The sequence below is a fragment of the Triturus cristatus genome, chromosome 1_1 (genome assembly GCF_964204655.1).
Source record: "Triturus cristatus chromosome 1_1, aTriCri1.1, whole genome shotgun sequence".
In the NCBI taxonomy this organism is placed as follows: domain Eukaryota; kingdom Metazoa; phylum Chordata; class Amphibia; order Caudata; family Salamandridae; genus Triturus; species Triturus cristatus.
Window position 1 is genome coordinate 540384778 of NC_140579.1, and position 27806 is coordinate 540412583.

Below are 27806 nucleotides of genomic sequence, written 5' to 3' on the forward strand. Positions count from 1 at the left end.
GCCCCAGTCTTTTCGGGGCACCCGATGGGAGGTCATGGCCACCTCGTATGCCTTGAACCATTGTTGGATATCGTCATTCTTGTAATACTCCTTGACGACCTCCTTCGGGATATGCACCTTGGCCTCGGGGGGCGGTAGAGTGTCTCTAGTACTGGGGGTGTTGGTCCCTCCGTTCTTGGCCTTGATCTCGAGCTCCTTGAGACTGCGCTCGTGCTCAAGAGTTAGTTTCTTTTCCTCCAACTCCCGGTGTCGTCTCTTCTCTTCTATTTCTTCTTGAAGGCGTAGCTGCTCGAGGGCCAGTTTCTTTTCTGCCAGCTGGAGTTCGCCGTCCAGCCGCAGTCGGGCGAGCTCTAGTTCGTGGCTCCGGACCTTTTCCCGCTCTCGTATTTCTTCCTCTAGGCTCTTTCTTCCTCCGGTTGCCGGGGTCAGTGCGGTTGCTGTGGTCTCCGTCAGGGGCAAGGGCCCTTCTTCCTGGGAGGGGCCTGCCCCAGCCTCCAACCATGCCCTCAGAGCTTTCTGCATCTCTTCCTTGGTACCGAGGCTGGTGGTTGCAATGCCTTTGTCTCTGCAGAACTGTTTTAATTCTTTGTGCGTATATTCTTCCAGCCGTTCGGGCTGGAACTCCATTGTCGCGTTGTTTTCCTGGCTGCTCATGATGCTATTCGTTTGGATGGGTAGCTAGTGGGTACTGGCTGGTACGTACTGCGTTCGGCTCGGATCCCGTCGCTGGCCACCAAATGTTGGAAGGCGGACCCCGAGGAGTCGGTGAGACCACCAAGGGGGGGGCCCTCTCACTGCACGAAGTAGCCGAGCGCTGCCGAGAAGTCTCCTGAGAGATCCTTCTCCTATCCCGTACTAGCACAGTAACACCACCACACCGGACTCAAGGAGGTTGTCTCAAGACAAGCAATTCTTTATCATCAATAAAAGGTTACGAGCTCAATATTTACACGAAGGGATCGAGGGATCCACCAAAAGTCTCAATGTCTCTTTGGAAGGGTAGGGGTAGCGGGACAGTCTTTGGCAGGAATGTGGTACGAGGGTACCTGGGGCCCAGTTCTTATCCTCACGCTGGAGGACCTCCGATCTCGGAGGGGTCGAGCCGCGACGGCGTCAGCAGGGCTCTGGCGTACAGTTCGTGGAGAGCCGCGATTCAATCAGCAGGGCTCTCAAGATGGTCTCTGTTCAGCTCGAGCCGCGACGTCGTCAGCAGGGCTCCGAGGAAGGTTCCAGCGAGGTTGGGCCGCGACGGCGTCTGCAGGGCTCCGATGTTCCAGGTGGTTCAGAAAAGGGTTCACAGGAGGGAGCCGCGACGCAGTCAGCAGGGCTCGTGATGGTTCCGACAAGAGTTCTTCTCCGTAGGGTCAGCCGCGATTCAATCAGCAGGGCTCTCGACTCCGGGATACAACTGCCGAGCTGTGGTGGGGTCGCCCCAGATATAGGTCTGGAGCCCTTTGATGTCCGGACCTATGCGCCCGAGGGGGCGGAGTGGCCGGGTGGAGGCGGCCAGACGCCCAGCAGGAGAGGCGCCAGGCCCATGGGAGTTGCAGGGCGATCACACCTCGAGAGGGGAGGACAGTTGGGGGTCCCATCGATACTGTCCTCCGCCGGGGGCGATGAATGGTTCCTGTGGCACCCCCTGGCTAGTTCGTGGTGCCTCGATGTCGGGGCTTCGCTGGGGTCGAGGCCGGGTTGAGCGGGGTCGCGCCGGCTGGTGCACGGTGTGACGTGGATGCCCACAAGATGGCGGAGCCACGAGGAGTATGCGTCCACGTGCAGCTCCGGGTGAAGGGCCTTGGTGCAGTTCAGACGGGTGGCCCGTGACGGCCGGGGCGGGGAACGGGCACAATCCAGGGGGTTAAGGACCACGCCACGAGGCCGGGTCCAACAACCTGCCTTATTTAGGACGAGGCAACTCTCTATAGATTTCCCTGGCCAGGGCTGCCTTGTTAGGTTTGGTGTTTGGGGAAGAGTATTTTTCTCAATGCCCTCATATAAAGAGAGAAACTGCCTGATTTTGGGTCGGTGATTTTTTTTGTTTTCCAAAAACAGACTCCCACTTTAGAAATTATTCTTGTCCGGGTGAGACGATGGGCCACCTGTCATAACCAAAAATGACCCTTATTATCTCAAGAGTTACCGTAAATGCAATAAGGTAACATTAAAGACTGACACATATACCCATTGAAATAGGTGTTCGGAAATTCAGTCAAAAATCCATTGTTTGTAAGATGTTGAGGGCCCGGCACTATTAAGTAAGGATATTGATGGCACACCTAATTCCATTTGAAGAGGCCTTTAAAAACTAAACTCATTGCGTATAGAGGTAAAATCCAGCTCTGGTACCTGCTATTTGTAAGGCTATGTTCCATAGGTAAAATGGATTATCCAGTAATAGGTCTATGAGATGAATGCTCCAGTTTACCTTACCCGTTACCCAGTACCAGACGCTCTAGTGGTTCATACGGCTAATTGCAGAGGAGGAGGTTCTACTCCTTTCCCTAATTTGTGTAACAGGAACTGGCAAGGAATGGGTGCTAAGGCAAAATAAATATTTCCTTTTATCACGTTAGCATTGTAGTCAGTGAAAAAAGTCAGTAATTTGGCTTGATACCGGTATTCATTGTGGTATTTGTCAGAGAAAGATATAGACCACTTGCTTCAGGACTAGGCAGAATCTTTGGGACAGGCGGCGGCTGGTGGTATCCATTTGTTAGAATAAAATATTGTGCTTTGTATTGACTCAGTTGAGTCTTTTGCACATGGTTTTCTCATTTTCCTAGCTATGAGACATCACTCCTGACTTGGGTTGTCTGATTTTACATTAGATTTCCAATCCAAGAATTTGGTCTTTCTTCTGGTTGGGGAGATTGTATATGGTGGGAAAGTTGACTTTTGAGATGTCTGAATGATTTTAGAGAGGTGGAAATGTCTTGGAGATTAAAGGTGTACGTCTGCAAGGCAGTCTCAAGCTGGAATCCTCAAGGGGCTGAGGACACATTAATCAGGAGACGGTATAAGTGGCTTTAGCTACAGTTGCATCATCAGCTAGGTAGAATTCACAAGAACCTTATGATACTTTTAATTCTTGAAATGAGCAAATTAGAAATTAAGTCAATGTTATACTACAGACTGTTCAGTAAGTACATGAATAAGGAAAAAGTCTAAGATGGTAGAATTGGCTTAAATTCTAGCAGCAGTAAGAAAGAGTCTGGTTTTTCATAATCCAATTTGCTAATCTCACAGGTGTTCCTAAACCTGCAGGCTGAGGTGGCCCCTCTTCTGCGTTTGTAGGGAGTTCAAACTTTGACCGTGCCCTGTAAACAAGATATGTACTGTTCCAAGTGCATGCACAAACCTGTGCCTGCATTAAGAACTGCATAGTAGTGAAAGAGTGAAGGTTAGACCAGGTATTTAAAGCAGCCAGTCTTCCATTCACTGTGCAGGCGGCAAACAGCTGACATTCAAAGGGAAACGGAGAGCACCCTGCAGGTGGTGGAGTGGGTGACTGTACTTGACTAAATAGGGGTGACAAATGAGTCTAGGACCCTCTTTTAGCATTGTTCAAGGGATGTCCTCAGGGACACACTCATTGTTCATCACTTCTATAGAGAGAATTATTTTACTCTTACCAGAGAAGATGTTTCGTGGATTCAGTGTTTCACATTGATCAGCCTACAGTCAGTGCTGAGGAATTCTTTTCTCAGTGTTGACTTAGAACTCAATTTTCATAACATTGAAAACATACATAGCTTGTATATTGAGACCAAGTATTAGCTGGGATAAGGTGTGGTGGAAACGGGGCAATAATCCAATTAGGAAACCAGGACAAATGATCTCCCACTGCGTCTTCTTCACCCCCAGGGAGGAAAATGCCAAGTGTGTGTTTGGTCAGAAAGTTCGAGGCATCTCCACATTATTTTGTTGGAGCTCAGGATGATCAGTTTGACTCAGATGAGTTGTCTTCCATGGGTACTAGGCAGGTTTTGATGTTGATGGACAAAACCCCTACCATTCATTATATCCACCAGTGCAGGCAAGTGGGCCCTTCGATGTTGTGAAGGAAAGAATTGCAACTTTGGCATTGAGTAATCATGAATTGCAAATGTATTTTACTCATTATTTGTATAGGCTTGAAACATTTTATTTTATGGAATTTAATAATAATTTACTTTATCCTACTTGAAATTTCACAAACAATACACTTTTCAATATCAAGTGTGACAACTGAATATAATGGCATAGCTCTTGTTCAAAGATTCATTTGCACCTGCAAGGGTACTGGGCTGAGGAGAAAATGGCTCCTGTGAGACATCTACTGGTTCTACCAGTCTCCTGCTAAAAACAATTTTTGAGAAATTGTGTGACAGTTAGAAGATTTGTGCCTGTAATGATAATTTGCCATCAGACTATTATTTAATATTAAAAAGGGAAGTGTATGCAGATGCTCACAGCATGCTTAAACATAACACGTTGAAGTTTTATGAAAATGCAGTCTTACCGCATTTATAGATGAGTGGATATCTGTTAGCCCTGGCCCTTTTTACAGGTTCATTCCCAAACCTTTTGCCTTTTGCCTTCTATGTTTCTGATCCAGTGTTTTTTGGGTGTAGGATTCTGGGCACTTTACCACTTCTGATCATTGCTAAAGTGAATAAGCTCTCTTTAAATATTGTGATTATGATTGGTTATCCATGACTGGCATATTTGATCTACAGGTAAGTCCTTAGTAAACTGCACTAAGTGTGCCACGGCCTGTAATTCAAATGCAACTAGTGGTCTTGCAGCACTGGTTGCGCCACACACATGAGTAGCTCTGTAAATGTGTCTCAGACCTATCACTGTAGTGTCTGCGCATGTAGTTGTTAACTGCTATGTTGACCTGGCAAGTGCACCCACTTGCAAGGCCCTATTCTTCCCTTTTCTTACATGTAAGGCATCCCTCCTGTAGGCCCATAGGCAGGGTGCAGTGTACGTGAAAGGCTAGACGTGTACGGGTGTGTTTTACAGGTCCTGATTGTGAAATACTGTTTATTTCATTTTTCACTGTTGAGAGGCTATCTGCCCCACAGGCTATCATTGGATCTGTACTGTAACATTTTACCTGTGTAACTTTCAATTGGGACAAGATAGAAAATGGAGTTTAGGAGGAGTCTGCAGCAGCGAAGGGAGCCCAGCACATCCCAGGGGCATTAACCTCACCACAGACAGAGGAGCTCCACTGATGTTATGCAGTGGGCAGGGCCCGATGAGGAAGGGCGCGCCCACCCCTCACAGCCACGGCTAATAGAGCGGCTTCTCCCGGGATGTGGGGACCGCTGTACACACACCACGAGGAGCGCGGGTGGAGCAGCCAGGAGGATCTGCGCCAGGGATTGCAGGGGCTGTGCTGTTTGACCCGTGGGGGTCCAAGGCAGCCAGAAGGATTTCCGTCTCACCGAGAGTGCGGGTGAGTCCCATTACCCACGGCAGCTGCCTTGTGTCTGAAGGTGCGAGTGGGGACCCAGCGAGGTCTTCAAACTGCCTGTGCCGGTGCAGGTGTGAGTGCCCTCACACCCAGTGGTAACTTACCTTGGGGTGCATTTTTTCTAACACAGGGAGAACCCAGTATGGGGCCCCCAATCAGAAACTGGCCACATAGAGGGGAAACCTTCCTGGGAGTAACGTAACAGGTGTTCCTGAACTCTGGGGAACCATAACACTACAGTATCACTGAGATTAGGAGTGCAGATGCTGTTCCTTGAGTTATTTATGTGTTAAATGTGACCTAACTACTGCATTTCATGCCTTAAGGGTATGATGTATGCCTTATACTGGCCAGGATCACAAGCACTGGAACTGTGATGTTAGGCATTTTTGTGATGGTGTTCATGGCATATGCTTTATTGCACTAATTGTTGTGTTTACGACAATGGCCTTATGGCAAAGTGATTTACGACCTTTGTATTGTTATGACAATCGCCTTGTGGCAAAGTGATTTATGTGATTGTGATCTGTGTGTTTTATATATAGTACAAGTGATATTTTCATATACCATGTGTGATGCATTACACATTGCCCCTGGATAAGCCTGACTGCTCTGCCAAGATACCAAGAGGGTGAGCAGAGGTTATCTTGGGTGGGTAACTCCCTTACCCTGACTAGAGTGGTGGGTTTAGCCTGGCTTAGGTACATACCCTAGCCAACAGCAACCCTATTTTTAACAGTATCAATATGTGGATATGTTCGAAACTCACCAGAAAGTGCAGCTTTTGTTCTCCCCAGAGTTACAAGGAATTTGTGAGATGTGATACTGATTCAAAAATGAATTGTCAATCAGTGAGACTATGAGGCCTATTCACAAACTACATTTTGTGGTACGTATAGTAGTACGACAATAGAATTACTAATGTACTGCAAAATGCTAATCACAAACCTACATACAGATGTCACCGCCTCCACCTCTCCTATCTCCGCACAATTAGGCACTCATTTTAATAGGAAATGTGGGTGGGCCAGGAGAACGGGGCTGGGAAATTGGAGATACCTACTAATGGAGATGGGTTAAGGGAGGAGCAAAGAGGCTTTAAAGGAGGGTTGTGGAGGGATTTAGATTTAGGGATATGCACCTACTCACAAAAGATTAAGCCTATTCCTATTCACAGACTGCACTTATATAGTTACTACAGACACAAAGCACCATAAACAGACATAAAGGTCCAGCACCACACTTTGCCAACCACTGGTGCTGCAACAGTGCAAGAAAATAATACATAATGGAGGCAGGAGCATAAAATAAAAGCCAAAAGGAATTAATGTTAAATCAAGTTACCTTATGTTAATATTTTAAAAATCTACATAAATAAAATATAATGTTAAAAATATATATGAAATAAAACATAATTATTACTTTCTTATATAACATTTTAACCTTTTTTAATTAAAAACTGGATTACATTTATTCTGTATGTAACTTTTAATCTGTTTTCTACTTAAGAAGTAAATATAAATGTTGTTCTTTAAGTGGGAATTTTATTTGAATCATAGGAAAATAATTTTTGTTTAATATATACAAAATAATTAAATAATCAATTCAAAATTAAGTTAAGAATGCTGCATTTTTGTTCTATGTTAAAAATAAATATTTTAAACAATTTACATTAATATATATCTTAAATAAATTATTTCTATTTTTAAACTTTAATACACTTTTAAACTGTTCTTTGCACTTCACCGTAGGGTGATAAGCACCCTGGTGATGGAGATCTGCACCTATGTGTGAATAGTTGCAAGTAGTAACTTTACACTCATAAGTTGGGCTCCACCCCTGCATTCAGGGTGGAGGAGACATTTGAGTCTACACTTCGTAGTAAATTTACACTCGTAAACGGTGACTAGCCTATTGTACTAAATTTACTACACAGTCTAAGAGTAAATATACACGTGCAGATATACCCACTTGTAAGTTTACCTTTGTGGATAGCCCCCTCTGTCCTATTGCTTCCATCGTGAAAGGAGCCCCCTTCTTCGCTTGGCTTTGCACCGAAGTATTTAGCACATTTTATTTCAGAAAGGTTGAGATTTGCTGGTCCTGTTTGATGAGGTGTTTGATGCCCTGGTGGAGATGGAGGTGAATATAACACCTGCCTTTGTGCAGGTGGTGGAGATTCTGGAAACTCTGCATTCATAAACATTTTGACCTACTCATGGTGACAGTGGTTGAGGTTGTGAATTTTTATTTGAGTTTTCAAGAGGGATCTATGGGTCTCATCAGTGAGAGATTATAGGAAGACACTTTCTTTTCTTTTGAGGAAACCTGATAAATATTACTATTAAGGAGTAGATGTAAATGTTTCGCCTGTGCTGTGCTTTAAATTATGGTTCAGTGAATTACCAACTTGCTTTTACCTTACTTAATGGCTTCACTGCTTTAACCCGTTCGCAGTTATGATGTGAGGTAAGTCACACAAAAAAGCGTATCCTCCTGACAATTGTGTCACTCATAAGGGGTGCATGATTCTTAGACATTAGAGGATATTGTGTATGTCTTTTTGTAATTGGACAAAAACTCAGATTGAAAAGTGCATTATAAATAGAGTGGAAACCATATTTAGAAGGCAGCTGGAAAAACTGGTGAAGGGCGAGCCTACACATTGCTATTATCAATCATCCCTGCTCTGGCAGCCAGGGGCAATCAGAGAAATTTATTGCAGTTCTTTAATTATCTTTAGTTCTCTAGTTTCTTTGGAAACAGAGTTTCATTTTTAGGAATCTACATAGTCCATGGCCCTTTTTCTGCACTGCTTCCATCCAAGGTGCAGTTGAGGCAGCAATGGCAATAAGTCATTATAGTGTATGTTCCAACAAGCACCAGATGGACAGACAGGGTTTTATTGCCTTTTTGTGAATTTTTATGTAGTGTGAACTTGGCCGAAAGAAATTGGAGGACTTTACTTCAGCTGCGTGAACTTAGGGCAAGGGAATTCAAAGCCTTTACCTGAGCACCAGATCACATTACACACGCTCAGATTCATTTTGTAAGCAGGGGGAGATTACGTGATTTGGCCAGAATCACATAATGTTCAGGACTTGTACCTGGTTCCCCAGAGCCAACGTCAGCAGCTCTTGCAGTTAGGCCACATCTCTTCCCCTTGAAAGTCCTTGAAATGGTATGAGTATTGAAAAACAGACAATATTCTGATGGACATTCTCATGCATTAAGGAGTCTTATGAGGCAGCCACAAGGAATATGTAACACTTCCTGCTGCTTTAACAGTGTGATAAATGGCTCCCTGGTTTCAGTCTGCGGCTTAGCTATCTTTGAAAATATATGAGCAGTAGAGGAAGCAGAGTATCCATCTGAACCTATATTGCCGATGGTAGGGAACTTGTAATTCCCTATTAGACAGACCGTGTGTCAGACGTTAGTGTGAGCCAGGGGCCAACATTTAATGCAGGGTCCTCTGGATGCTTCTTCCATTTTGGCCAGATGCTATAAGCAGCACTTCTTTCTAAGTATTAAACAAGCAGTGGCAAACCCAATAGGTATTACCTTTGGGACCTTTTGACTTTGCCAATGGTTTTAGCCATGCTGCGCATCATTTTCAATGCTGTGCAAGATGGCTACTAAACAGGAAAAAAGCCTACAAGGCTGGCCGTATCACTAAACATGCATGCACCTACAAAATTGCACAAGCAACTGGAGGGCAAGAGGAAACAACATGGAGAGTGGGTGGATGCAACACGGGGTGTGCAGGCGAAGCAGCGCAGAGGTTGTGAATGGGGAAAGCAATATGGAGTTTGTAGGGAGGGAAGCAAATAGAGACAGCACATCGTGGAGGAGTATGGAAGCGAACACACAAGATTAAAGTGCACAGGATAGCGTCTTGAAGGGCAAAGCTATATAAAAGTGAAAGCATACATAAGAGTGGCTCGCAGGACAAAGTTGTGGGAAATTACATTTTTATAATTTTATGAAAACTAATGCTCTGCAAGAAACAAGCAAACATGCTTCATGGTAAAAATGCATACGCTCTCAATGAATGTTTATGAAAAGAAATGTGCTGGGAGAAGTGGGAAAAAAAGAATGGAGAAATGCATACTCTCTCATGGTGTGCGTGTAGAAAAATAAGAACAAGTTCCCATAAAGTAGCCAATCAGAGACATGGTAAACAAGCTGTGCTCCACATGAGGCACAACGATTAAATGGTTGAGCTGAAACAAATAAAACCATTGAATAGAAAGCAAGTAAATAAGATTGACAAAACAAAATGCCCATTGACATGTCCCCAATGAGTCTTTCAATACAATGTGCTATCGGCAGGCTTCAACCTAAAAATGTACTTCAGTGAAAAAGCAAACATGTCTTCTTGTGCCCTCTAATGGTCTTGAAACACATGCTGCATCAGAATTAAGGAAGGTGACAAGCTTGCTTTCAATTCAAAATCTATAATAAATGTGGGTGAAGGTGAGTGAGGCCCTGGAGAGTTCAGGACCTGGGGCATAAAGCCATCTCTTCCCCCCACTCTCCAAAGTCCCAGTGACAGACTTGATACAGTCATCCGACAAAACCTCACAGAAATATATATGACAGCAGCTACGAACGGTGTGTCCCTGTTTCACTGTTTGGTAATATTTGCGACCACCCAGAAGTGTTCACGTACTACAGATAAAAACAATGACACCCTGTACACTGCGACTTTTCAGGATCCATTCACAGAAATAACCAAGCATCAAAGGAGAGCATTCTCCACCTATATACTGAGATCCTGCAATAACTCCCAGCAGCTGTACATACAGTGAATCACGCCTGCTATGGAACAGTTTCGCCTTCTTATTAATAGAAACGGCCTTTGTTAGGAGTGAAGCACTGGACGCCTTTGGCGCTTTTGGTATCGGAGCGCTGCGTAAAAGGTAATTATCTCAGCAGGGGTGTGTGGGAGGGCGCGACACTCCGCCCTCTCCATGGATAAGGGCATGAAACCTAATGCGCCCAGGGTGCATGGGTATCAATTAGTGATGATGAACACTTGTCAAATAAGGGAAAGGCCCAGGGTGGGCGACTGTGTAGCACTGTATTGAGGCATTCTCTGAAGTCAGCATGTGAGGCTTTCAGGCTGCAGAATAGACCATGCATAAAGGGAATGGAGCAGGTAACTGTATTCATAAGCAGCTGCTGAGAAATCTGTCGCTTCAAACACGCTAAGAAAACGCTTTAATGTTGCCAAAAGAAACCGCTTTTTAGGTCTCGCCTGATCCAGCACATGCGCTGGTCTGGCGAGACTTTTTGTAAGGGCTTCAAAAAATGCCACCGCCGGCTACAGCTTGCAGTGCATGTGAGCGGGCGCACGCTTGAGCAGAGGCGCCATATGGCATTCCTCATGCTCATTAAGCGCATCGCTTGCCGTGCTTGATCGCGATCACTTTCACTTTTGCCGCACGACGGCTGCGCGTGCACCACTCCCTTTATACTCTCCCTTGTTTATCAATGGCTGCCAGCATTGCATCAATCACAATACTTATGTTTCACCCATTGGCTGATAAAAAGCTGCAACTAGAAATTCATATCTTGATAGATACACAAATATATCCACAGTAGGCACTTGACCCACTGGCCTGTGCTCTTTGCATCCTGTTTCTCTACGCAACAGCCTGCTGTTGAGCCCTTGTTACCTCCGTAAGAATTCGTGTAAAATTATTTCAAGTGAATGCAGCTGTTGCATTGCTGCATCCCCCAAGCCTCGAGAATTCGGCGATCAAAATAATATCATTTTGGCAATCTTTATAATTCCTTTAAAGTGTCTGTGCTCTGTGCAATATATAATGTATAACAAAGAAGCTGCTGAAAAACCTGCCATGTTTTAAAAGGTATATTTCACTGTAGGGCTGTGAAAAACACTAAACCCAAATCCAAAGGCAATCGATAAAACCACTCAAGTGAATTATAGCCTTACATTACAGTGCAGGTCTGCAAAGATGTTTATATTCTATGAAGAGAAAACACACATTTGGGATCAAATGTATACGTTTTAGAACTTACGTTTTTTCTCTTGGCACAATAGGCTGCAGAATAAAATGTGAACTGTCTCAATGCCCAAGGGAAAACTAGGTGAAAATAGTTTAGCATTTTGTTTAAGAGCATGGGATTTTTATTGGCTGTTCAGCTGTCGCTACACTCCAGTGTGTTGACCAACAGCGCAAAGGATTGTCCGCTGCACTTTGGCATACTCTCCTCCCCAAGGCGCAGATGAATTGCCGCTGGTGATTTACTGCTGTAACTCACATTGTAGCGTTACAATTAACAGAGGTAAAATAAGTTAAAAATTGCCGTCAGCTAAACATGCTATGCGTGGTGCTTTAGCAAAAGAAAATGCCATTAGCTAAACACGGAGCGGTGCTTCAACAAACAAGCATAGTTAGCATCGTGCTCCTCAAATCATGAAGCTCAACAAACAAGCATTGTTAACATCGTACATGAGCGCAGCGTCGGAGAAACGGGTGCCCTGCTGACATATGAAGTGAGGGAAAGCAAAAACAAGCATTTGCAATGCAATAAGTCTCGCATTTACGCAAGTTTAAGCTATTGGCATTGTAAATGACAATGCCTGTTATTTTTATTTTTTTAAACATAAATAAAAGGCATTGTTATTTACAATGCCAATAGCTTAAACTCGCATAAATGCGAGACCTATTGCATCGCAAATGCTTGTTATTTTTACCTCTAATTCTTAATTCGTCATGATGTCATTGCAAACAGCAAATGAGGACATTGTTGCCTGTTGGATACACACAGCAGTAACATTAAAACAATGGGGGCGAGACCAAGGGGGTGCCTGGTGCAGCCTCCTTAGTTCCTGAGAGAAGGACACATGCAGACCCTGGCTGCGGTCGAACCTGAAGACCGCTCATTGCATTTTTGCAGTAATGGGAGATGCAGGTGGGGCAGCGGTCACTGGCGGGTCGTGGAATTTGAATGCTTATGTGTTTTCTAGACCAGTATCATGTCTGTCTATCACAGACATGATATGACAAGTTCTCCAGCTTCACTTCTGGTTACTCTGTACTCTTGTTCTTCTTTGCTTACCAATGCCTTTATTTAGGTATTCTTTATTTATTTGTTTTTTTTTGTTTCTCCCTCCGTTGTTACAAGATTTCCAAACAAATGAGCTATCTTTCCAAGCTAATGTGTTATCCAACTTCGACCCTGAGCCCTGGAAATATTAAATTCATATATGTCGGTTTCACTTTGGAAAAGTGCTTTCACCAACCACATTCTCCTTGCTGAGTGCATCGCTAAGGCCCTCCTCCTGGGCTCCCTCCGATCTGTCCCTCTCTCTGAAAATGTAGCCTTCAGAACTGGAAACAAATCATCAGTTGTGGCCTCCGTATCTTGAGTCAACCCTTCAGATGTGGCCTCCACAGTCGAAAGGTATATTACAGATGTGGACTCCACAACTTGATTCAGTAGTCCAGATGTGGCCTATACAAATGTGTACCCTACTCCAGATGTGGCCTCCAGGACTGAACTCAGTTCTCCAGAGGTGACCAATGCTGCTTTAAGAAAAGATGAAGTAGATACATATATAGCGCACCATGAAGGAGGCCGAGGGCATCCTCCAGTCCACTGCGCTCTAAGCAACTGCTGCTTGGAAATAGAACTCTTCTATGCGTTTGTAAATTAAATATCGGAACCACAGTGTTCCTGCTAAACCCCCCCTCCCCCCACGCCCCATCCTGGCATAATCCACATATCCTAGGAAAAAAGCACAATTGGGAGCCATTCCGACCTCACAGATTTCGGTGATTTGGCCCCCTTACCTTTTGATTACTGTATTCAGATCATAGCAAGGGAAGAAAAAAAATACATCTCTGTATGTAGAACAAATGTGCACGCTGTCATAGCTATTTTCGGTGTTGTCAGGTCTTCGAAGAATTTTACATTTATTTCTCTCTTGGGGTCTACTCTCCTCTTCATTTATAACATTTTAATTGCAATCTATCACGAGAGTCTCATATTTTATGTCACACTGCATGAGGAATTTTTCATCATATCGACGCTCTGGTCCAGAAAGATCAAAGTGTGTATAGGAAACATCCTCAAAAGAACCTTCAAGGAATAGGAATGAATAGTCTTATTACTACAGGCATATGTGTTGCTGCAAGATGTATATACACTGCTTTGGTCAACTTTGTACACACTTTCATAAAACGTGGGATGTAGGCAGGGCCGGTCAGGCCATTACGACACTTTTTCGGTGGCCTGCAAGGTAAGGAACTTCTTTCAGCGATGGATGGGCTGGCAGGATCCAGGCTTGCTGGTGCTTAGCTAATATATTTGAAAAACAGTGTTTTAATTTGCATGATTTAGAATTCATCAATTTCTAAAACTTTCTTTGGGTTACAACACGGCCTACAGACAAACCACAGAGACACCCTTGCTCACTAGGCTCTCTTGCTTGAAGCAATGTGGGGCTGGTTTGAACAATTTTCCCTGGTTCTGATGTTAGGTTCTAGACCAGCCTAGGGCTTATAGTGTCTCCTCTTCCCCTAACCACAAACTAGCACCCATGGCCTGATCCCCTTGCTGTATAACACTAATCTTCAATGCATTAGTTCGAAGAAAATAAGTGAAGGCTACAGATATTATACGGCCTCAACAACTTTTTATTTATCCTGTCTGTATGATGTAATCATGAATGACAGCAAAGATTAACCTGGGGAATCTAAAGAATCTAAAGCTGGAATGTGCAACCAGCACATCAAGGTAAATAAACATATAGAAGTTTCTTGGATATCTCGATGAGTAATCTAGAGCTCAAATTATTCTGATTCTCTTTCACTGATAACTCCCACCCACGCTCTAACAACCAACATCAATGTCTTCTCAACAACTTCAGTTCACTCCTAGAAAGCCAATAAAAACTCCACACATCAAGTACAGATAACCCATGTCTTCTGATGTTTCTGGACCTATCTGGCACCTTTAACACTGGCAACCAACTCAACCTCATCCCTCCCTGTTTCTCCACAAATGAATCACTGGCAACGTCCTCCACTGGTTGTCCGCCTACCTATTCAACTGATATCAGGTGACAATTATAAGGACCTTCAGATATGAGAAGTTCCCTTTAATCTTCTGAGTTACACTGGGATCCATCATCTTGTCTATCAAATCCAGCCTAGAGACTGGAGCCCCTTGGCACTCTACTCACCAACAACAGTATTAACTAACAAAGAAACAAATGTACATTTCCACCAGACAAAAAAAACAATGCCTCAAGGACTGCCTGCACCTTATCTAGTCTTGTATAGTCAGCACCCCCCTGAAACTCTACACAATTAAAACCGTATTCCTCCAATTCATCAATAACAAACCTAGCTTAATTGAATGAATCTGGGCATAATCAACCCCCAACTATCACCTAAAGCTCAGTTTCACCCTGGACACCAACATCACTCTCAAGGAACACATTTTCAAAAAGAGCAAGATGGCTTGGCACCACTCCTTTATATAAAAAAGTGAAACCATTCTTCCATTAAAGTGACTTGAGAACTGCTTTCCAAGTCTTTGTACTCTTACATATGAATAGTGGAAATGGCCTCCCAAATACTACACTGATGTCCATGAAAGGCACCTGACATGCTGCAGCATACCTCATTAAACGTCTGAAGACATTTTAACACATTGCAGTCACTCCGATGGAAATTCAGTTGTTCACCTTACTAGCCTGCACGATCTTTAAGACCACATGCAGTGGCCACAGAGCTGTTACAGTCAGCAAGCCCCGCCTGCCTGGCTCACCAGCTCATAATTTTGCATTGCTCTCGACACTCCTGCAAGCAGAACACCACAAAACAAACCCTCTCTATCCATGCATATAGAAACTGTAAAGGCATCCATGTATCCATCAGGCCTCCCCTACCCTCTTTCCATTCAGGAAAGAGACGAATACACCCCTCTTGAAAGAGCACTACTTTTCAGCACTGGTAGTACTCCCCTTCCTCTCTCTTCCCAGCAGTATACCTTCCCTCCTTGCTGAAAACACTCCTGTAATTGTATTTTTGCTGTGTCCCTTTACAGAGCTCCAATGGCTGTAGGTTTATAGATACTGCATACGTATATACAAATTTCTCTGTTATTTTCCACAGAGATCCACCCAATAAATCTATTATACGCAATTTGTTAACATGTGGTTCTGAATTTTTGTAATAATAAATAATGTATTCTATTCTCAGTGGCTTTCTGAAATTATAAATCAATTTACACTGTAAAGCCAGGAAAAAACTTTCACTTAATAATAGTGGACTAATATGGCATATTTGCAGAGATTTGGTCAAGAGGTGAAGTGTGTCTATGAGAATGAATAGACTAATAATTAACCCATCATTCTTTTATTACCACCACTGTGTTCTCCGTTGCCCAGTGAAAATGCTAAGCTGTTTGAGACTATTTGATATGTTGGCCCTTGAACCCTCTCCTGCTTGATGACTTCATTTTCTCAATTTACCCTTTTCATTTGTCACCTTTGCTCCAGGGCCTCTGGCTCTGAAGTGATACAGTGTCGTTATTTAAAAACATTTGCTTCACTTAGCAGGACTCGCTAGTTCTATAAACACAGGCAGAAAGCGTCGGATTGGAAAAATCCAGCTATACGCACAGAATCTTGCCTCAAAGTCCACCATCTGTTGGTCAGTGATAGTTATGTCAGGCTTTCCCTTACCAGTGACTCTGTTTTCAACCCTATGGGGGGGTAAAAGGACATGAGCCTATGGGATGCTCTGAATTCAGAGGAGATGTCAGTTTCTGTATTGTAATGATCTCCTCCTGGTTTTCTCTCAACAGATGATGAAGTCACAGTAGGGAAATTTTACGCCACCTTCCTGATCCAGGAGCATTTCCGGAAATTCATGAAGCGACAGGAGGAATACTATGGCTACCGACCAAAGAAGAACGCAGTGCAAATTCAGGTGGGTGAAGTGTGTGCAAGGAAAGTTACCCCGGTACCTGCAGTGCACCTACAGTATGATTTTATAACCTTCTTAAGCATGTGAACCCATTTACTTTTACTAAACCAAGATCAATGGTTTTTTGACAACAGTCAAATATTATTAGATTTGGCTCTGATGTGTAATTGTCTAATCTGGCCCTGCTGGATGACGCTCTTGGAAACCACTGTCAATGAGTTTGACAATCACGTAATAGAAAATCTCTATACATTAAACAGCTTTCCCTTGTATAATATGTCTCAAAAGATGTGAGAATTTCCCTGAAAAAAGTAGTAATTTTCCAAAAGATTTAAACTCTCTTGCAAACTATGTTTCATACTCCAATATATTCTATGCCTTTTTCTTGGTTAGGTGGTTTATACTATAATACAAGTCCGCACCCATTAGTTTAAACATAATTTAATAAAAGACAGGTTATTGATGCCTATCTCTAAATATCGTTACAACAAACAAATGATGGACGGAATGCTGACAATGCAGACATTCTCCCCCAGTCAAGAGATCTGGGTTAAATCCATCGTTCTTTTGCCCACTACACCACCCCAGTTTAGACATGGCCATATGCAAATCAGTCTTGACCCTGTGCCTCATGGGAACAGTCCAGCCCGAACCGCCAAGCCTTTTCTTCCCTGGACCGGAATCAAGCATCCTAGGACCGGTTTCTGGCTATCAGCCGTCATCAGCCAGGATAGCTTGACTCCAGTGGCGTAGTGAGCACGGGTCCCACGTATGGGAATACCCATCCCACTGTTGTAATGCTTCTCGCCCTAAGTGGGATGGGTATTCCCAGACGCGGGACCCGTGCTCACTACGCCACTGGAGTCAAGCTATCCTGGCTGATGACGGCTGATAGCCAGAAACCGGTCCTAGGATGCTTGATTCCGGTCCAGGGAAGACATGGCTTGGCAGTTCGGGCTGGACTGTTCCCATGAGGCACAGGGTCAAGACTGATTTGCATATGGCCATGTCTGAACTGGGGTTGCGTAGTGGGCAAAAGAACGATGGATTTAACCCAGATCTCTTGACTGGGGGAGAATGTCTGCATTGTCAGCATTCCGTCCATCATTTGTTTGTTGTAATGCTTTTCGCCCTAAGTGGGATGGGTATTCCCAGACGTGGGACCCGTGCTCACTACGCCACTGGAGTCAAGCTATCCTGGCTGATGACGGCTGATAGCCAGAAACCGGTCCTAGGATGCTTGATTCCGGTCCAGGGAAGACATGGCTCGGCAGTTCGGGCTGGACTGTTCCCATGAGGCACAGGGTCAAGACTGATTTGCATATGGCCATGTCTGAACTGGGGTGGCGTAGTGGGCAAAAGAACGATGGATTTAACCCAGATCTCTTGACTGGGGGAGAATGTCTGCATTGTCAGCATTCCGTCCATCATTTGTTTGTTGTAATGCTTTTCGCCCTAAGTGGGATGGGTATTCCCAGACGTGGGACCCGTGCTCACTACGCCACTGGAGTCAAGCTATCCTGGCTGATGACGGCTGATAGCCAGAAACCGGTCCTAGGATGCTTGATTCCGGTCCAGGGAAGACATGGCTTGGCAGTTCGGGCTGGACTGTTCCCATGAGGCACAGGGTCAAGACTGATTTGCATATAGCCATGTCTGAACTGGGGTGACGTAGTGGGCAAAAGAACGATGGATTTAACCCAGATCTCTTGACTGGGGGAGAATGTCTGCATTGTCAGCATTCCGTCCATCATTTGTTTATTGTAATGCTTTTCGCCCTAAGTGGGATGGGTATTCCCATACGTGGGACCCGTGCTCACTACGCCACTGGAGTCAAGCTATCCTGGCTGATGACGGCTGATAGCCAGAAACCGGTCCTAGGATGCTTGATTCCGGTCCAGGGAAGACATGGCTTGGCAGTTCGGGCTGGACTGTTCCCATGAGGCACAGGGTCAAGACTGATTTGCATATGGCCATGTCTGAACTGGGGTGGCGTAGTGGGCAAAAGAACGATGGATTTAACCCAGATCTCTTGACTGGGGGAGAATGTCTGCATTGTCAGCATTCCGTCCATCATTTGTTTGTTGTAATGCTTTTCGCCCTAAGTGGGATGGGTATTCCCAGACGTGGGACCCGTGCTCACTACGCCACTGGAGTCAAGCTATCCTGGCTGATGACGGCTGATAGCCAGAAACCGGTCCTAGGATGCTTGATTCCGGTCCAGGGAAGACATGGCTTGGCAGTTCGGGCCGGACTGTTCCCATGAGGCACAGGGTCAAGACTGATTTGCATATGGCCATGTCTGAACTGGGGTGGCGTAGTGGGCAAAAGAACGATGGATTTAACCCAGATCTCTTGACTGGGGGAGAATGTCTGCATTGTCAGCATTCCGTCCATCATTTGTTTGTTGTAATGTATCTCTAAATATCATCATGTTTTATTATAAAGAATTCAGAATCCAATAGAATAATAATTTGAGGAATAAAGAGTCCAAGGGTTAGTCGTGGGAGCAGGCTCTGAGGCTGGAGGCTAGTGCACACACAGGTGGTCCGAGGATGGAAGCAAGCATTGGTGACTTTCCCTGCAAAGTCGGTCAGTTATCAATAAACCACTGTCTTTAAACTTCTGATCAGTCAGTTATTGCAACATGATAGATCATGGAATGTTCAGGGCAAATACAGCCAGATGCCCGGTAGGCCAGCGCCGTTGTTGGGTCAGTTGCACGTCAGGCAGCCGAAGCCGCCTAAACGCGGAACGAGTGAGACACGTCCATGTCTGGAGAGCAGAGCAATCTGGCCGAGGCTCCGGGGAAAGAGCCTCGCACATTTGAGGCATCCTTCTTTGTTCCACTCCCCTCTGCTGGTACAACGGATAACCCTGTAGCCTTCTATACAGCGACAGAATCTGCTTTATTTCTGAAATCAAACCTACCAAGTGCACTGACCGGGAATAGTTCCAAACTCTGTAACAGTATTCATCTTGCCCACACCCCCCAGGCCAAGCACTGATGACGAGATCGGCGCAATTAATCCACTACTGAACACTGAATACCTTTGCTTCAGTCGCGTGGAGATGATTCTCTTGAAACCCAGTTTTCACCGCTCTAAATCGGACACCTTTGCTACCCCAGATTCACGGATCACTTTGTATAATTCGGTTAGTGTGGTTGGCAGGGAGGCGCCTGCCACGCCCATTGTCATCTTCCTGCCTCATCTCCGGAGGGCAGGCGGTTCTCATGACATCTTACCTGCTTAGAGCGCACAGGAACCGTGCTGCCATTGTCAGGGATAATATACAGTATCCGGCGTGCGGTGCATTCAGCTGAGGCCGCCCTGGCTCCTCGGGCCCCACAGGCTGGCCTGGTCCAAGGCTAACTGCAGCGTGCTCAGTGCATCAGCTGTGTGTGAAGGGGAAAGGGAGTGGGCGGCTTTTAGTGTCTCTGTGTAGAGCGCACGCCCACACACTACATTGTCTCCTAATTCTTAAATAATGGGAAATTTGATAACTGAAATCAAAGGCTCACATTTTATTGACCTGATAAGGATGAGTTGAATATGGCAAGATTTAAACACGTGACCTGTACTTCCCACACAAAAGTCTGCGGTAGCTACTCTCTTGTCTGGTTGGTGTGGTTAATGACCTTTACTGCTGCTCTGGTAGTGCTTTTGATACATGGTACAGACCCAAACACGAGAAACTGCCACTACTTTCCAGTTCATTAGTTACATGACTATGTATACTGCAATGTGTAAGTAGTCACTAGGCGGGTGGATTGGTTTCCATTCAACTTATTTTCTGCACAATGGCCTGATAAAATCAGGAGTGTAGACAAAAGGGATGAGGGGTAAGAAATCTACCCTTATTAACAGGTACAAGTATCAGTTAGAGGTTACCCTCTCCTGTGAGCCAGGCTCCTTGACTTTGGAACTTTCTGCAGTTCTGCAGCCCACCGAGGCCCACTCTTCTTGCAGCAGAACCTCAAAGAAATGGCATTGTCCCCACTTGTCACACTCACAAGTATTATTAGCTGACAGGGATTCCATTCTTGTTCTTGTTACATATAACTCCCAGCACACAGCCCATTACATGGGACTCAGACTTCATGTGATGTCTTGTACAGCCATGCCACTCCCACCAAAAAACACCCACCCAGGCCACCAAATATAGATATCTAATGGGAAGTCTTTGCGTCGTCAGTGAGGTTATTGAACAATTATCTGCCCACACGGTTTCACAAATACCTGAGGGGGGTTCAGAGCTCTCTAGGGTGTTGAGGTATCTCTTCTTGACAGGCTGGATAGGCTATGGCAGATCTCCGGTGGAGAAGTTGTGGGCGTGGTTATCTTAATGAGCAGCGAGGAATCATTGTATATGGTGGATCATGAGATTTTGATCTATTGGATGCATGTGGTAGGGGGAGTAGTTCATTTGTATCTAAACTGATTTCAATATTTCCTTAGAGGATGCAGTGGGCCAAGGTAGGTTCGTATTTCTATGCCCCATCCTGTGTCACCTTTGGTATTCTTCATGAATCACCCCTTTCTCTCCTGTTGTTCACTATATATATATCTATCTATATATATACTTGTTGCTAGGAGAAACGCTGTTACTACACAGACACTCCATGTGAACTACACTTACCAGCATGCATCTGCTCAGCAAGGTGAGAGCTCAAGGGGCTAGCACACCTTCTATTGGAGGAGGAGTGACGACATCACAGAGGGAGCGGTCTATTTCACAGCTGCATCTTGTTGGACCCCCTTACAGAGCACAGAGTTCGTGAAACCGGCACTGAAGAGAGCCATTGGAGGCTTGAAACGCGTCTGCCTGAGCGTTTCAGGGACTATGAGCATTACGCGCCTTTGAAAATAAAGCCTTTGTCATTTTACCCCGGAGCTGTATCGCGCTTTTTCTTCAATGGGAGGAAGCTTTGGTTTGGATGTTAGAGTCAGCAAGCAGGTCGCTGACTAGCGATACACCCTCTCGTTCTGGAGCACCGTGAAGAGACCAGCACGTTGTGGATATTTTGCATGGACTGCATCAACACGGCGCCCCCCCCAGCTGCCCAGATGGCCACATGGTTTGACAAGCGGCAAGGGGAGAGAGTAGGCGAACCGTTTCGCCTGATAAGGGGCTGGCAATAGACTTTGTCTCATACCGCTGGGCATCTGAAGCTGACGTGTGGAACACAACCAACTTCGTTGGGGCATCACTTGTTGCTAGGAGAAACGCTGTTACTACACAGACACTCCATGTGAACTACACTTACCAGCATGCATCTGCTCAGCAAGGTGAGAGCTCAAGGGGCTAGCACACCTTCTATTGGAGGAGGAGTGACGACATCACAGAGGGAGCGGTCTATTTCACAGCTGCATCTTGTTGGACCCCCTTACAGAGCACAGAGTTCGTGAAACCGGCACTGAAGAGAGCCATTGGAGGCTTGAAACGCGTCTGCCTGAGCGTTTCAGGGACTATGAGCATTACGCGCCTTTGAAAATAAAGCCTTTGTCATTTTACCCCGGAGCTGTATCGCGCTTTTTCTTCAATGGGAGGAAGCTTTGGTTTGGATGTTAGAGTCAGCAAGCAGGTCGCTGACTAGCGATACACCCTCTCGTTCTGGAGCACCGTGAAGAGACCAGCACGTTGTGGATATTTTGCATGGACTGCATCAACACGGCGCCCCCCCCAGCTGCCCAGATGGCCACATGGTTTGACAAGCGGCAAGGGGAGAGAGTAGGCGAACCGTTTCGCCTGATAAGGGGCTGGCAATAGACTTTGTCTCATACCGCTGGGCATCTGAAGCTGACGTGTGGAACACAACCAACTTCGTTGGGGCATCACTTGTTGCTAGGAGAAACGCTGTTACTACACAGACACTCCATGTGAACTACACTTACCAGCATGCATCTGCTCAGCAAGGTGAGAGCTCAAGGGGCTAGCACACCTTCTATTGGAGGAGGAGTGACGACATCACAGAGGGAGCGGTCTATTTCACAGCTGCATCTTGTTGGACCCCCTTACAGAGCACAGAGTTCGTGAAACCGGCACTGAAGAGAGCCATTGGAGGCTTGAAACGCGTCTGCCTGAGCGTTTCAGGGACTATGAGCATTACGCGCCTTTGAAAATAAAGCCTTTGTCATTTTACCCCGGAGCTGTATCGCGCTTTTTCTTCAATGGGAGGAAGCTTTGGTTTGGATGTTAGAGTCAGCAAGCAGGTCGCTGACTAGCGATACACCCTCTCGTTCTGGAGCACCGTGAAGAGACCAGCACGTTGTGGATATTTTGCATGGACTGCATCAATACGGCGCCCCCCCAGCTGCCCAGATGGCCACATGGTTTGACAAGCGGCAAGGGGAGAGAGTAGACGAAACGTTTCGCCTGATAAGGGGCTGGCAATAGACTTTGTCTCATACCGCTGGGCATCTGAAGCTGACGTGTGGAACACAACCAACTTCGTTGGGGCATCACTTGTTGCTAGGAGAAACGCTGTTACTACACAGACACTCCATGTGAACTACACTTACCAGCATGCATCTGCTCAGCAAGGTGAGAGCTCAAGGGGCTAGCACACCTTCTATTGGAGGAGGAGTGACGACATCATAGAGGGAGCGGTCTATTTCACAGCTGCATCTTGTTGGACCCCCTTACAGAGCACAGAGTTCGTGAAACCGGCACTGAAGAGAGCCATTGGAGGCTTGAAACGCGTCTGCCTGAGCGTTTCAGGGACTATGAGCATTACGCGCCTTTGAAAATAAAGCCTTTGTCATTTTACCCCGGAGCTGTATCGCGCTTTTTGTTCAATGGGAGGAAGCTTTGGTTTGGATATATATATATATATATATATATATATATATATATATATATATATATATATATATATATATATATATATATATATATATTCACTTAAAAAACCATAGGTTTCACACATGTTATAGTTAGGAGGATATTTCACTCGTAAAAAAACAATGAAATTCCCCCGTTATAGTTACTTCAGATACTTATAACTCGCGCGCCCACAATCCTCTGCTCATGACGTCACATATTACATCACTCATGACATGGTCAGTGGCATCACTCTTGACATCACTGATGACATCATCCTTGTGATAGAGTGGCGGTCGCGCGAGTTATAGTTATCTGAAGTAACTATAACGGGGGAAGTTCATTGGTTTTTTACGAGTGAAATATCCACCTAACTATTACATGTGTGAAACCTATGGTTTTTTGAGTGAATTTGCAAGGTTTTTTACATGCTAATTCCTAACTATAACGTGTGTGAAACCTATGGTTTTTTCAGTGAATTTGGATGGTTTTTTAAATGCTAAGTTATTTATGTATTATTATTTTTTTTATATATTTATTTTTCAATAAACTTTTTGTTAATGGTTTTTCACCGTGTGCGCACCCCCGCAATTAAAAAAAAAAAAAATTAAATGTTTTTTTTCTGCCTTCGGGGTCCTTCAGGGACCCCCTGAAAAAAGGCTAGGGGGTCAGGAACTCTCTACCCTGCCCCCTTTTCACGTTCGCCACCTTCCTTTTCCACTCTCGCACTGAAAACAAACAAAATGGCGGCTGACACTTCCTGATTTCGACCGATTCGAACGTTCACGGACATGTAACAACCAATCAGAATTACGCTCGCGCACGCTAGGGTGCGCGCACCGTGCACGCACGGTGCGCGGCTATAGATATGTATGTGCTTTTAAATGCAATTTTCTCAGGAACTAATGAACAGATTGACTCCATATATGCAAAAGGCACATCCCTGACCTGAGGACTACCTCTCTGCCAAATTTCAAGTAATTCTGTTCAGCCGTTCGGGCTGTACCTTCGACTAAAGGTCCCATGGGAAAATGCATGGGGAAAACGTGTTTTGGGACCCCCCTTTTTTCTCGGCCCCCGCTTGACGAATCCCCCCCGAGACTTTCAGGGTAGGAGCTGAGCGGAGCGCCCCATTAGTTTTGAAAATTTCGTCAACCGGCACCAAAGTTATTCAAAATAGAATTTTGAGATTTCCTATGGAAACACGGTCCTAACTATAACTATCTACTGGCGACCGCCAGTAGATAATTCACTGAAAAAAACATAGGTTTCAGGGGCGTTATAGTTAGCTGGACTTTTCACTCGCACAAAACCATTGAAATTCCCCCGTTATAGTTAGTTCAGCTAACTATAACTTGCGCGCCCGCAATGCACTGCTGATGACGTCACATATTACATCACTCATGACATGGTCAGTGACATCACTCATGACATCACTGATGAAACTAGGGAACACTATGCGTTGGGGTCCCCCTTTGATTAGCATGACCTCTTCTGTAAGCCCCTAGTATATAATAGGGCAGGGGGAAAACTACCTCTTAAAACGCGCCACAGGGCATGTTTGCACACGTCACCTCAGGCCCCGTCCCCTCCCTTCCCCACTGTGTAAACACGCCATGTGGCCGTTTTAAGTTGGGAGATTAAGTCCCCTTGAATCCTTGAGGGTCCCTAGGGTCCAACTAGACCACTAGGTACCTCCAGTAAGTGCCACAGAGCTGCGTTGCAGAGAGATGTAAAAAGGGGCACGGCCTTGACCACCTCTCTGCAACGCAGCGCAGTGACGCTTACTGGAAGCACCTGGTGGGCTAGTTGGCCCCCAGTGTCCCTCAAGATTGAAAGGGAATTATTTCCCCAACTTAAAACGAGCCACAGGGCGTGTTTGCACATGTCACCTCAGGCCCCGTCCCCTCCCTTCACCACTGTGTAAACGTGCCCTGTGCCGTTCTAAGTTGAGAGATTAAGTTCCCTTGAATCCTAAGGATCCCTAGGGTCAAACTAGCCCACTAGGTACCTCCAGTAAGCGCCACAGAGCTGCGTTGCAGAGAGGTGTAAAAAGGGGTGTGGCCTCAGAACACCTGTCTGCAACGCAGCTCCCTGGCACATACTGGAGATACCTGTTGGGCTAGTTGGCCCTCAAGGACCCTCAGTATTGAAGGGGAATTAATTCCCCAACTTACAACTCGGCAGGGGGCGCGTTTGCAGAGTGCTGCAAGGAGGTGGCGTGGCCTCCGGCGCGATGCCGGTTTTTTATTTTTTACATTTTTTTAAGAAGGGGGGCTGTGTGGCCCCCCTTCTTTTTCTAATTTATTGGCCCTGGGGACCCCATCCCCCAGGGCCTGCACCCTAATTTTTTTTTTTTTAATTTGGAAGGGGGCTGCATGGCCCCCCTCCCAAGGCCTTAATCGGCCCGGGGACCCCAACCCACAGGGCATGGCCTTTTTAAAAAAAAATTCTTTAGGAGGTGGGCTGCATTGCCCCCCTCCTCAGGCCACTTATGGCCCCGGGGACCCCATCCCCGGGGCCGGCCTTTGTTTTTTATTATTTATTTTTTTAATATATTTATAGAAACACCTAGGACATGCTGGACAAACAGTATGTACCTATCACCATGACGATTTGCGTGATATTCATTAAAAGGCGACTATGCATACAATGAATCCACGTGGAATGTATTTACACCGAAGCTCTGACGTGTCTGACGCCCTACCGTGCCTCATCCCGGCGCCCCCGCCGGTGGGTACTCTCCAAGTAGACTCCCTTGTTTTTTATTTATACAAACATGGGTAGCTATTGACGGGCACATTTAATACACACGCACACCAAGCCATTCAAAGGGGATTCGACAAAAATTCAACCAAAACTATGCAAGAAACCCCCCTCACGGTTAATAAAACACACACCCACCGCCGGATGTGTAATACTTTTTATTTTACTCTCTGGAAAGGAGACGAACCTCACTTGAGAGTCACAGTGCGCTCCTGGCTGAGCCCAATGCTGTGTTACACCCACCAGTGCCCGCCGAGTGCCACACACCTCTGTGTTGTATTCCACCAGCTAGTGCGTATGCTATGACACTCTCCAGCCCATGTGCACTGTAACACCACCCCATGAATATGTTATGCCACACTTGCCTTCTCATGGGTTATATTGCCCCATCTAACGTGCCTTCCTCGATGCCTATGTTATAACGCACAGCGCTATGCCATACAAATTACAATCTGGGATCCATATCTTTGTCACAGTGCATATTCAACGTTACACTCCCCAGCACATATTTTATATTACAACTTTAGCGACTAGTTAGGTTACACAACACTGCCCTGTGCATATTACACTCCAAGGCGCATATCGCATAGCACGCACTAGTGCCTGTGCTATCTCGCGCTCTCCAATGAATCTGTCATTGCACACAATGTATTGCATATGATATTTCATGCCCTGGTTCATCTTATATCACGTTTTGGTGCATAGTTTATACCATACACTATATCTAGTTCTCATTTTCAATCGTGCTCTCAGGACTATGTTCTATATAACACTGCGTTCACCTACCCTTTTCACAGGCATTACATTTTGCGATGGGGGGTGGAGGGTCAGGGGGTGTTTCTGCCAAGTGAGCCCGGAGTCACGGTCACAAACGTCCTCTTCTTCCTGAATAAAAGTGAGATTATGCTCAATACTTGCTCATATTTTAAGTAGTTTGCACAGACACACATTTTAAAAACAATAAAGTTCCTAATACCCACATTCTCTGAACCGTTAGCTTGCTGCCCCCTCCACCTCCTCCCTATCCTCTGTTGTCTGAATCCATTGGTTAGCCTCTTCCCTCCTGCCATGCATGGTCTGATGTGCTGCCACTGCCCTCCATTTAGCATGATGTACCAGTCAACTCCTCCTGCCCTCCATTGCCCAATTCTATGCCCCATCATTGACCTCCTGCTTAGCCTCTCTGCTTAGCTTACTGCCCCTATTCTCCTTCCCCCTGCCCTCCGATGTCTTTGTGCATGCCCCTGCTCCATTCTTTTTGCCCACCATGTTCCATGGACCTGCCACTCCTATCTACTCTGAGTGTTCTGTTGAGCTGCCACTCCCCTCCCACCTGCCTAGCATTGTCAGATGACTGTAACCTGTCCCTGCCACCTCCACCCTGCCTGTCCACATGCCATGCCCCTATCCCCTTCCTCCTATCCTCCATGGTCCATTTTACTGCCACACCCTTCTGCCCTCCCTGGTCTGTTGTGCTGCAACTGCTCCTCCTGCCTGCCCCGTGCAGTCTGTTGTGAGGCCCCTTCCCCTGAAATCTCTTGTCTGTGCCCAGGTCCTGACCTTCCCTTCAATCCTCCATGGACCTTTGTGCATGCCCCTGCTCCCTCCTTCTTGCCCATCATAGCCATTGTGCTGCCACTAACCCTCCCGCTTGCCATGCATGGTCTTCTGTGCTGCCACGGCCCCTCCCACCTTCCCTGGGTGGTCAGCTAGCTGCCCCTGACCCCCTCCCACCTTCCCTCCATGGTCTGTGTGTATGCCATCATAGTCTC

General features: G+C 45.8%; 1 protein-coding gene across 1 annotated transcript in view; it reads left to right on the forward strand.

Annotated features, from left to right (window-relative positions):
* CACNA1S (calcium voltage-gated channel subunit alpha1 S) overlaps positions 1 to 27806 on the forward strand; it is a 753083-nt gene that overhangs the window by 660293 nt on the left and 64984 nt on the right. The window contains exon 38 of the mRNA XM_085643164.1: positions 16322 to 16446. Coding sequence (XP_085499290.1) covers positions 16322 to 16446 — 125 coding nt within the window. The remainder of the gene's footprint in view (positions 1 to 16321; positions 16447 to 27806) is intronic.